Below are 12,288 nucleotides of genomic sequence, written 5' to 3'. Positions count from 1 at the left end.
ACAAAAACTCAGCACAGCTAGGGAGCATGAATGTCACGCTTTTAACGAAGACAGTCTTTTTCTAAAACTGCCTTTAATGTCTCTACATTGTTCCCTCAACCTGGCTGTTGTTCTTAGCTCTGTGATTTGCACTGAGTGGGTACTCAAGCACTGTGTCGTGTTATTGACTGGAAAGGGTCTTCAGTGGAGCAGGAACAATCAGTGGACACTTCCAACTTGAAGAATATTGTGAATTTAGCAAAGCTGTGGCTTCTCAGAAAACGGATCACATCTTCCACTTTTTGTTTTTTTAGTGACTCTCAAGTGGATGAATTAGTGGTATCCTTGTGGCTGCATGTGGAAAATGGGACCTGTTCATTGCTTACAGGATTTTAATACTACGTTAGGGTGAAGAAAGTTGAGTGCTCTGTGACTATAATTGTGACTTAGCAATGACTAATTAGTGGTATTTAATAACCTGCTTAAGAAGTTCAGACCTTTAAAATACCCAAGATTTTACTTTTTTCACAGAGGCAGCGCAATTTCCAAGAGAAAAAATATAGTTCCTGATCAAGGTCCTTCAGAAACATATTTTTCCTTTCCCGGGTCTAATCTGGATAGAGAAAAGAACCGGAATGCGGGCCTGCATTAGTGGGCCGAGGAAGAACAGGAAGAACATGAAAACAGACGTCTCGGTGAGGTCGAAGTTTGGCTGACTGGCACAAAATCACAGCTGGATAGGAGGAATGAGTTTTAGCGCGCCATAGTACTCTGGGGTAAATGGGGGTAGCAACAATCTATTGTAAATTTCAAAAAAGCTAAAAGAGAGGATTTTGCATGTTCCCAACACAAAGAAATGAGAAATGCTTGAAGTGATGGACAAGCTAATTATCCTGACTTGATCACTACACATTGGCTCCATGTATCAAAACATTACTTGGCACCCTAAAAATATGTACAGTTACTACCTGCCAGCCGAAGTAAAAGGGAAACAAGGATGGGTGTCAGGAAATTAGCGTGTTGGCGCCAAGATGAGAGAAGAAACTTTGCTGTTGTGAGGACCGAGTGAGATTAGCTACACACAGCAGGCCGAGGAGACAGAACAGGCGGGGCTCCCGCTAGGAGGGCTGGACTTAAGTCCTTACCCTGCTTATTTCTGGCTGTGTGACGCTGTGAATGTTACTTCTGTTCCTTAAATCTCTGTTTCTTCCTCAAGGAGCCGTGCAGATAAAAGGAGATAATAGATGGGGAGTACTTCGTACCTAGCAAGTGTTCAGATGCTAATTATGATTATCCATCATTTTTAATTTCCCCAAATCTTGCTACTTATAACCCCAGTATGCCCCATTCTCTTTTCCTATTTTATTTTTCTATAGAACTCATTACCATCTCCAAACTCTACATTTTATACTGATCTTCTTATTTTTAAGCTCCCACGTTAGACTATCACCTCCGGGGTGACTGGGCTTTTTTCTGCTTTGTTCCTTGCTGGGGAGTGTCCAGGAAAGCATGACAGTAGGTGCCCAATCAACATCTGTTGAGTGAAAGAATCATAACTTCATGTAGTCCCTGGTGTACAAAAAGGGTGACAGATGGTTAGCTATGAAATAGCCAAAATGACACTTGCCAGTGGGAACTATTTCCAGGGTGTGGCTAGAGGTGTGGATGACTGAGTAGAGTGGAGGCAAAGTTTGATGGAGCAGAGGAAGTTGAAGCCCTGGACCTGGTGTTGGGTGGTCATGCATGTGGATCGACGCCACAGGAAGCTGCTGTGAAGTGAGGAGGAGCAGAGGAGGCAAAGGAAGTGGCCAGCATCTTGCAGCCTGGAGATACATGCAGAGGACTGCTCTGAGACCAGCTGTTAACAGCAGTAAGGATGAGGAGGGTGGAACGACCAGGTGCGCCTCTAGACCACCAAGGAGGTTTCAGAAGTAGCAATAAGTAGTGCTGGGAGAATCCCAACACTGCCTCCCAGTTCCATGACATGCCATCCACGGAAGATCCGAGGACTTGTCCTAGAGAGCCCTGCAAGAGGAGTGACAGTCCCTGGAAAGACCTGGAATTCTGTTAAGGAAACCTCTGGGCGAGGCCAGCCGAGGAACTGAAAATGTAGGGATGGGTGCTGCTCAGGATGTGACATTCCTGGTGGGAATGAGGGGAGGGGGAGCAGTGAGCAGGAACACAGAGCAGGCCAGGGATGAGAGTGTGTGAGAGGAAAGAGGCCGTAGGGACAGGCAGACACGGGATGCTGACGCAAGGTCACTCAAGAACTTGTGATGGCAGATTTGCTTGTTTTTCACAACCACATACAACACGATTCTGAAGGCGAAAAAGCCAACCAAGGAGAGGGACAGCACATTTCCTGGGAGCATCTTGATGTGAAAACACCCTAGGGAATTGTTCAAATATCTAATAGCCACATCTTCGATTTGTCATGGAAATATCTTGCCATCCTACCTCAGAATACTTGACAGATTCAATAAGAAGTACCCTTGAATGAATGTAAAAGGTCATTGCCATTTGTAACCTTTACTTTATTTATTTATTTATTTATTTATAAGAACGCAGGATTTATTGAGAGGACAGAAAAGTTTCCACGGTGGGAGGGGACCCGAAGGGGTTGCCCACCTTTACTTTTTTTTAAAAGGCCGCAGCTTAAAATAAATAGGTTAGGATTCTAGTGAAGCTGCTTATAAAAGTAAAACATTCAGAAAAGCTTTGGGATTCTTTTGAGTAGTACCACTGTCAAATACTTTTCTATCTCTCTTGTTAAATTTTTAAGTGTGAAGCACTTCATGTTATCGCCAAATAAACTCATACGCTGATATTTATTACTTAATTGACTGGTTGTTTGGTGGATCAAACATTGAATAAGTGACTATAATGTCCAAAGCACTGTGAGAACAAAATGATAAATAAGGCACATTAGGGGCTTGAACGCCACAAAAACATGGTTCAGAAGTCAGTAAGTCGTCATCGAGAAGCTCTTTAGAAAAGGTGGCTATTTTGTTATGGGAATCTTTCTTCCTCTTCTACACTTCCTGAATGAAAGACTGAAGATGATGATAATTAATATTAACAGTAATAAATGTGGAAAAACCCAGCACGCCCTACAATCACATTAGAAGTGCTATTCAATAAAACATGTTGGATGAAAGTCTTTTTGGAGTATAAAAATTTAAGTGGGGGCACTACTCTCAAGGTAAATTAAAATGTCACCATTTCTATGTCATTTTACCCTTAGAGCAGAAAATAAAAAAGAATCCATCCAGGTTGCAAATACCTGAAACTAATACACATAAATGATGACTACACACCTGATATTGTCAAAATGATGAAAACATGGCCATACTTGTTCAGGTGGCAACATGTCATTTTTAGTTTCTTCTAAGGTGCTCCTTAAAGTATATTTTGAAATATACTTTTATCTGCATAGACATGTCTCAGGGAGATAAACAGTTGACATACACATTCATGATACAACTGTTCACACATCCCCTCAGGAAGGCTCCTCTATAAGACTGACATATATATATATACATTCATGGCATAGTTGCTCACCCATCCCCTCAGGAAGGCTCGTCTATGCTCAGACTTGAACAAAGTCCAAGATAAAGGATGCACGGTGCCAGAGATTTCAATCCATTTCTATCAAAACGAAAGCATGCACGACTTCTCTTGGTCCAGATTGAGATGCTTAAGGAATCTGGATCTTACGAATGAGAATGACCATGCTACCACCTTTAGATACCCAGAAAACTACTGACAAATACGTCTTTATAAAATATGTTATTCCACATATTTATTTATACTTGTTTTTCTTTGGTAATATAGATATTTAAAAAAACAAACCAACCAACGATCAAAAATGTCTCTAGGTTGGTTTTTTTTCCAAAAAGGTCCCTCTTACTGTGAAGAGATGCCCGATAGAGCAAACAAACCAACACATACTCTAGCCAAAATAAACAGCAGCAACAAAAAATTGTCTGAGTTTTTTGTAGCCGCTTCTTTTGAGAGGTGCTGGTTAGTAAAAAGACAACTGGGCACTTTTAAATTCTTCCTGATTCAAAGAGAAAGTTTAGGCCACAAGCTCCTGGACTCTGCATCTTGGCTGTTGCAGAGAAATGACCTGAAGCGAGGAAGACTTTGACTTCACAAAAAGAATACACACCCTCTCCTGGAGACTGCCTATCTGCCTGTCCTCTCCCTAAGCCAGGACAAGACATCAAAATATTTGAAAAGTTTGAAATCATATCCTCTTTCCAGACGTCATCTAAGCTACTTCAAGCTAAGAACGTCCATCTCTAGGACCACTTGTGAGCAATGTTCACTGTTGAGAGAAAAAAGCCACAACCATACAAAATATTTATGTTTACCAGCCATTCTGATTTTAAAAATTGCATTAAAGCACACACCCAAGTCAGAAAAATTCTTTTTGTTGCCTTGAAACACAAAGGCGAATTCAATATTTAGATTCAATTCTAGAGTAGAATTTTTTTGGGCCAACTTTTGATGCTGGGATAAATTTAGCTATTTAAAATCCTAGAAAGTAGGGGCTTATGTGATAAATCTTTATGTGCAAGATGGCACATTAATTAAATTAAATTATTTAATCTTTTCCCCGCCATTAGTTTAAATGGGTCATTTAATCAAATGCCTGGCCTGTTAAGATGATTTAGAATGTAAATATAAAACAGAGGAATGCTAATATTTAATGCAGAATATAATAAATGATCAAACATTGAGGTTAGAGTTACATTATATTTATGCATATTTTCCTTAATCTTCTAAGGTGACAAGTCCAGTAATAGTTGTCCATCTCACTACACTCTTTCCAATCACAATTTCAAGAGATGAAAATCAAACTTACTAAAATATTTCTTTTTACTTTTCCCTATCTTTCTGATATCTTGTACAGTATTCCTCACCATAAGAATATATATGCATATTTACATCTTACAATAATGGACATTATACCTAAAATATTAACTATCCAGAACAAAATCAAATGCCAATACCAACCAAAAATATCCTTATATTTGCTGTTTTGCATTTGCAAAAGAGTTAGGAAAGAGCCCTGGTTGACAGAGTTAAGTTCCTTGGCCAAAGAAAGGTGTGTTTTGTTTTGTTTTTATCAATTGACCACAATGAATGAAGTCACCGATATTAACTGCAAATGAGCTTTCATTTTTTATACGAAAAAATCGAAGATCACATACAAACCAAATTCACGTATCATTTTCTTTAGTATTTAATATTTGCGAAGTAGCCATAGCATTTTCATCTAGAAAGTGGGACCAGAACTTCGGAAGAGAACTGGGATTTGGCAGTGCAGCTGGGGAAGTAAGGATGAGGCAGTCTAAATTAGAATCTGGTATGCTATGCACTACTTACCTTCAAAAGTCAAATAAAACTTTCCTCTGTCAAACCAAACGAGGGAAGGCTGTTCATTCTCTGTATGGCCAGGAGTTGAAGCGGGATGGGAAGGGTTAAGGAGGGGGAGAGAGAAGGACACAACGTGAGTTACAGAGCAGGTCATTAATCTCGCTACGGGGTGGGGGGAGGCACTACATGCCGTTAGCGTGCAGGAAGGAGGGAAGGCTGGCAATCTATGCTTTTTTTTTCTTAGTTCAGGGAACAAAAAGCAAAAGCGAAGCTATGGAGGCCTAAAGGAATGGGCACGTGTTGTTGGTGGCTTGATACTCGGTGCTTGTGTGCATGGAGTGGAAGTCTTCCTGGCCATGCAGGGGCGTCAGCATATTTTAACTGCACTACTTTGGGCAAAGTGTCATTCAGCAATTGCTGTATCCATTTCATCTTCAATGTCATCCCCTTCTATGTTTCCAGAAAGGTAAAGTTGGAGTTAAGGGTTGTATAAAACATTAGCTTAGATCTTAAATGACAACAACATTGCATATCAATTTAAAGTTTCAGGAAGATGCCATCTATCTTCCGTCCCCTCCCCTGGAACCACCTTAGGCATCCAGACACAAAGAAAAAGCAAGATGTACCAAAGAAAAAGCGAGATTACTAACGTTGCTCTGCTATTTTCTAAATTGAAAAGCAGTGACCGGACATGTAATTCTGAGCAGTTAAATTATTCCTTCCTTTGTAAATTCACAAAGCAGTAGCATCTCACCTTTTTTGAACCTTTTCACTGATAAACTGTCATGCAACCTGCTGCTTTTTAATATATTCATTTAAAAAATTTCAGTGGCATGAGTTCCACAATGAACAGTAAAACACCGGGTGCATCTGAGAGGCACTGGACACTCATGAGGTGAGGAGCATGTCCATGAAGTTACAGCATTCAGATGAATAATGGTTTGGATTTTTGAAATCTAGGTATCTAAAGATCACTGGGCTAGCACCATACCTGCAGGCGTTTCACAGCGCCTTTCAAACGAGGGCAGTTTGTCATAAAAAACATCATCTTCTGACACTAAGAACCAAAGAAACATAAACGAATGGAAAACAAAAACACAAATACAAATCCCAAATGAAATCGATCAGCCCATTTTACTGAGTAAAACACAAGAACGATTTTAATGAAAAAAGAAAACAAAACTTAAAACACCGGGAAGATGATCACAATATTAAAAAGTGATGTGCTTATTTTATGATGATTCTATGAGAAGAAATTAACATGTTAAAAATGGTAGGTCTTAGCATCTGTGAAGTTGGCTGAAGTCAGCTCCAGGGAAGAAGTCACGCTCCACCTTCTCAGGGAGTTGTTAAAGGAATTGTCATTAATAATTGACTTTTGCAAGTGTGTTTCACTCCAACACGATTCTCAAGTAGCCAGACATATGTCCATCAACAAGAACCTCTGATAGAGTCCTGGCAGCTCGATAGGATTACCCAGCATGCACCTTTTCCTCATGGGGAAAGCAGATGCTTTTAACGTGACCACAAAAAAGTAACCATATAAATTCAAGGTCCCTGCACGAACTGCTCCATTTCACATTCATTGGCATCCAAATTCAGTTTGCCTTGCACTTGCCTGCACTTGCTTTGATAGTATGGACTGTTAATTTTGAACAGCATAATCATAATTTCATCTTTGTCTATGGTATCCAGCTGTGGCTAGATGTCTTTGTACTTTGGTCACAACATCATGAATTGATGCTCTGGGTTTCAACCGGTTCAGCTCTTTTCAAGGTCTTTCTTCTCCCCAACTAGCGAATGCAAGTAATTGGGATTTTTATTCTACGTGATTTTAAAAAGTATTCAACACTGCAGGTCTCAAGGGTATTGTCACAACTTTAATAGAAAATTGAATAAAACCTGTAAAGACCAGTAAGGAGGAACAATGTAGAGAAGATAAGGAAATAGATGAGGGTAGAAAAAATACTTTACAAACAAGAATGTTCCTAGGAAAATATTCTATTAGAGTGCCTCCTAGATTTAGGGAGTAAAGCAGGGAAACTACTTTTTTGTGTCAATTTTTTAGACTTTAAGGTATCACCTGTCAATCACAGTTTTTAATTATATGAGGGGGACCCCAAAAAACCTAGGATTTATTTATTAAAAATTGTGTATTTATTCTTACGTGTTTAAGCTTCGGTCACCTTCAAAGTACTCTCTGTTTGATGCAATACACTTATCGAGACACTTTTTTCATGGTTCAAGACAGTTTTGAACTTATCCATTTTGATGCCTTTTAGTGCTTCTGTCCTTTTTTGTTTCAGTCTTCCACACTGGCAAAACATTTCCCACTGAGGACTTTTTTCATCCAGGGGAACAACAAAAAAAAGTCACCCGGGGCAAGAGCGGGTGAACAGGGAGATTGGGGCACAGGAGTCATGCTGTTTGGGGTCAAAAACTGCTGAACACGCAGCGCAGCTTGGGCAGGTGCGCTTGTAAATCACCCATGATGAAATAGGCAATGCCTTGAAAGAATCTCCTCCCCCTACACCCGCCAAAAAAAAATTCACTGAAGCCAAATACAGCCTCTCACAACACTAGCAGGTCCAGCTGATGCGGATGGGTTCCTAGAACACTTACCTAGTGGGGGAAGCCTGTTCTACAAGGGACCTGCCCTCCAAAAGATGATTCCGGATTTTTTTTTTTTTTTTTGGCACATTCCCCTCATACATGTGTGTCTTCCATGGTGGCTAAAACAGTTAACGCAACTCCTATATTTCTGGGAGTACTGGAAAAAGGACTTTCTGACAAAATAACATAAAAAGAAAAAGACTAAAATGAAATGTGGGAATTTTTTTTTCTTGAGATCTGGACAATCCACCTCCAAAGTTCTACCTTTCTTTTTATGCAGAATAACTGGCACTGATACAGGTATGTTTTAGAAACCTTATGCAATTTAGAATCGCCACCTAGCTTGGGGAGAAAAAAGCGTGAGCAAATACTTTATGTTTTATAATAGAAACTACAGTTTCGCTACTGAATACACATTACTTTTGTTCAAAGTTCTGGACCAAAGGAAGCATTAAAATCCACCTGATACTTCCTTTGGTGCTTGTAAATGATTTTTTGTATTCATTACAGATTACTGGGAAGCAAAGGTGCAATTTAAAATGCATAATTATCAGTGAAGGAATATACTTAACAGTGAAGACAAATTGTCTTTATGGTGGTCTTTTTGCAGTAGATCCTCAGGAAGATTTTTGCAAACACTTTTAAAAACCTACTACCACCCACAGAAATAAGAACAAGCAACACAAATGGATTTTATAATTAGAGATAACTCCTTATTATCTCTATTGTTATCTATCTTGAACTGTCAAGGAATTTGCTTCCTATAATAGAATAATTTCAAGCAATCTTCCTATCCTTCTAATATTAATAGGACTTTCTACAAAACCATGTAACATAGGTCCTGTGAACTCTCTCCAGTGCGAAAACACTTTACTGTATTTCTTCAATTTAAAAAATTATTTTAAAAAATTGTGACAAGGTCTCAATACATTACCTAGGCTGGTCTGGAACTCCAACAATCCTCCTACTTCAGCCTCTGGAGTAGCTGAGATTTTATAGGAGCGTGCCACCAAGCTAGGCTAATTGATTCTGATATGTGTACTGCCTTACATTCTAATCTGTCTGGAATAATTGATGTGATAAAAAAGCATTTCCTTTTAGTCCAATTGGCAGCTTTTCCCACCTTTCTTAAGCATATAGAAGGTAATGGTACATTTTTAAATGAAAGGTGTCTTAAATGAAATACAGCTGTGTAGGACCTCCGTATTATTTGAATGTGGCAATACACATACAGTCTTTTTTTTTTTGGAGCCATAGTTTCACTTTGTCACCCAGACTGGAGTGCAGTGGCACGATCACAGCTACCGCCGCCTTGACCTACTGGGCAATCCTTTTTCCTTAGCCTTCCAAGTAGCTGGAACCATAGGTGTGTACCACCATGCCCAGCTACTCTTTTAATTTATTGTAGAGACGAGGTCTCCACATTGCCCAGGCTGGTCTCGAACCCCTGAGCTCAGACAATCGTCTTGCCTTCGCCTCTCAAAGTGCTGAGATGACAGGCATGAGCCTGGCCTAATACACATAGAGTCTTGTTTTCAGCTGTGGCATCAGATTTACTATTTTATAATCACAGCTCTCATGGAAGATTTCATATCCAAAGTCTTCTAGGTGCACTTTCTTATATGAATGGCTGTGTAGAAAATTTAAACTTGCTCTTAAAAATTTGGTTCTTGAATTACTTTAAACTTGGCTTACGGGTCCCCACTATACTTGACCCAATTTTGGCTCAAGCACCCTAGGACATGCCAAAAAAATCTTGTGGGGATGGGAGGAAAATGTGGAGCCATTAACTCCAGGGAGTTTGCTGCTAAAATTCTCTCCCTCTCCCAAACCAGTTAACTACACTGAGTTGACATTCCAAGTCTGTCATGACCAGGCCCCTTTGGTGTTGAACAGCCAAAGCACAGCCTCTCCAGAGAGGAACAGCCATGCACACAAAGCGTTTGAACAGTCAGCTACCTGACAAGGTTTTTACTCTGGGAGAAAACACAGAACTGGAGCATAAGGAATTGGACAGGAGGGCTAACCAAATAAAAGTAAACCAAATAAAAATAACCGAACCAAACAGATTAAATCAGTGTGCTCCTCAGCAATGAAGCAATTTATCCTCAGCAATGAAGCAATTTGTCCTCTTATGTGGCTACTTTTTAAGATAAACCCTTCTGTGGTTCATCTTGAAAGAACCCATACCAGATGGGTCAAGAATAAAAGTCGCTGTCCAGGGTTTGAGATTTCTGCAGCAGGAGAATAGAAACGTTGTACAAAGCCTGAACACAATTTAGTTTTCTCTAGGAATCACAGTGGGTTGAAAAAACATGATAGATGGTTCATTCAAGGACACTTGGGGTCAGCTTTCTGAGTGACAGTTAACTCTTTTATTTTAAATTAGTCATCATTATTAATATTATTATTATTTTTGTTAAAGATAGGGTCTTGCCCTGTCATTCAGGCTCGAGTACAATGGTGTGATCATGGCTTACTGCAGCCTCGAACTCCTGGCCGCAAGTGATCCTCCCTGCCTCCGCTTCTCAAGTAGCTGGGACCACAGGCATACGCCACCATGCCCAGTTAATTTTCTTTTTTTTTGTAGAGGTAGGGTCTTGCTATGTTGCCCAGACTGCTCTTGACTCCTGGCCTCAGCTGATCTTTCTGACTCAGCCTCCCAAAGTGCTGGGATTACGGGCACGAGCCACTGGGCCTGGCCCCACAGTTCACTCTTACTTTCCTCTCTGACCAACAAGGCAGATCACATGGAGGGGGTGAAACAAATAATCTTGAGGGGGGAAAAAATCCAAAGGGGCAGAGTGAAGAACGGCTGAAGCAATCAAAGAAGCACGAAGGGGCATAGAGTTAAAAAAAACAGATAAGCGTTACAACAAAATGTGAACAAGCAAACCAGGTAGAAATGACCTACTGGGTGCTGACAGATCGGAAGTCCCAAATTTCCCCAGCTGATGGAGTAGACAAGGCACAAACTCGCCTATATAAAAAATGTGGAACGTCTGTCTGTTAACACATTACACAGAACTGGAAAACTGGCTCTATTTTCACCAAACTGAAGGGGTTCTTTTGGGACAGTCCGATGGAAAATATAGAGCACGTGAAATTGTTCACGTTCCCTGTTCTCTGGGAAAACAGGCAGTTCTTTCTCCAGAAGAGCTTTAGGCTTCCATCCAAGCTGCTTCTCACTTGGGCGACTCTGCAGTTGCCCTTCCAGCAGTAGCAGCAGGGATTTATTTAGTTTTGGCTAATTACTGCTCCAAGCAATATGGGATGGGTCAGCTGGTTTATACTATGGAAGAGTCGGAGGGGAGTTCAGACCACAAAAGAAGATAGTAGGGCTTGAGGCTGGCATGGGAAAAATGGAATAAAAAAGCCCGAGGTCAGAGACACCATGCAAAAAAATCGAGAGAGGCAGCAGGGGCCCAGGGAGGGGAAGAAAGAGAGACCAGCTTTGGAAAGAGGGAAGACGCCCCAGGCAAAACCAGGCATTTAAACCCAGGAAAGCCATCCTCCTGGCCACTCTCAACAAGTCACTTTCATTGCAGTAGAAGGAAAGAGGCACAAAAGCATCCATTGAATTTGCCAGCAATGACTTATTTCTTTGGAAAAGTCACTCATTACTGAAAAGCACTTGGAAAAAACAAACCTCTAAAAGTTTGCTCAAGTCCCACAATGCCAACGATGATACCATTTGTCAACATAAGGACAACCAAAACTGATGAAGGAATGAAAGCTTCAAGAAAACAAAGGTTCTAAATTTTGTGATTCCTGATGTGGTACATGGTTGGAATTTAAATAAACATTTCCCCTCAAAGGAGACTATTATTATTATAAGAAATAATATCTAAATTATAAGACCTTCCCTGGTGATTTCTCCTTCATGCTTTTGAATAGCTCTGTATGGAATAGCATAAGAGAATGCCTGTAAAACACAGGTGTTAATGTCCCTTTATTAGCTTAGGCAAAGCACTTTGCCTCCTTTGCTGAGAAGGTGGTTTCAAAAGAGTCAGGTGGCAGTAGTGAAACACACAGCAAAACAATTTCGACCAGAAACACAGGGCCTTGGAGAGTTCAGATCCCCCAAAACAGCCAGTCAGAACCACAAACAGATGAAAAGACAGGAGATAATTTTTACCAACTGTGGGAGTGGTGGCTGCACTCAGGGAATTGGTCGATGAGATTGAAGAGGTGCTTTCAGCCCGCGCAAGGGGTGCTATTGGAGGAGGGCTGGAAGAATGGATGGGAGGGCTGAAAGGTCTAGACTGCAGGGAGAAAAAAAGAGAGTGTTAGACACACAGGTTGCATGCA

The 12,288-nt window shown here is 40.5% G+C and overlaps 1 protein-coding gene across 7 annotated transcripts in view; it reads right to left on the bottom strand.

Moving 5' to 3' along the window:
* The window catches only part of SGIP1 (SH3 domain GRB2 like endophilin interacting protein 1), a 219,983-nt gene that overhangs the window by 46,635 nt on the left and 161,060 nt on the right, over nt 1-12,288 (bottom strand). For 5 of the 7 annotated variants that reach the window (XM_008072193.2, XM_008072194.2, XM_008072197.2 and 2 more), the window contains 2 exons: nt 12,116-12,242; nt 5,374-5,433 (listed from right to left, as the gene is read on the bottom strand). In XM_008072193.2, coding sequence (XP_008070384.1) covers nt 5,374-5,433; nt 12,116-12,242 — 187 coding nt within the window. The remainder of the gene's footprint in view (nt 1-5,373; nt 5,434-12,115; nt 12,243-12,288) is intronic. The other 2 variants (XM_008072195.2, XM_008072196.2) reach the window with 1 other exon arrangement.

Source organism: Carlito syrichta, unplaced genomic scaffold (assembly GCF_000164805.1).
Source record: "Carlito syrichta isolate Samal-C Ts95f unplaced genomic scaffold, Tarsius_syrichta-2.0.1 Scaffold314875, whole genome shotgun sequence".
NCBI lineage: Eukaryota > Metazoa > Chordata > Mammalia > Primates > Tarsiidae > Carlito > Carlito syrichta.
The sequence above is the reverse complement of the archived record's forward strand: the minus strand, read 5'-3'. Positions and strand labels throughout refer to the sequence as shown.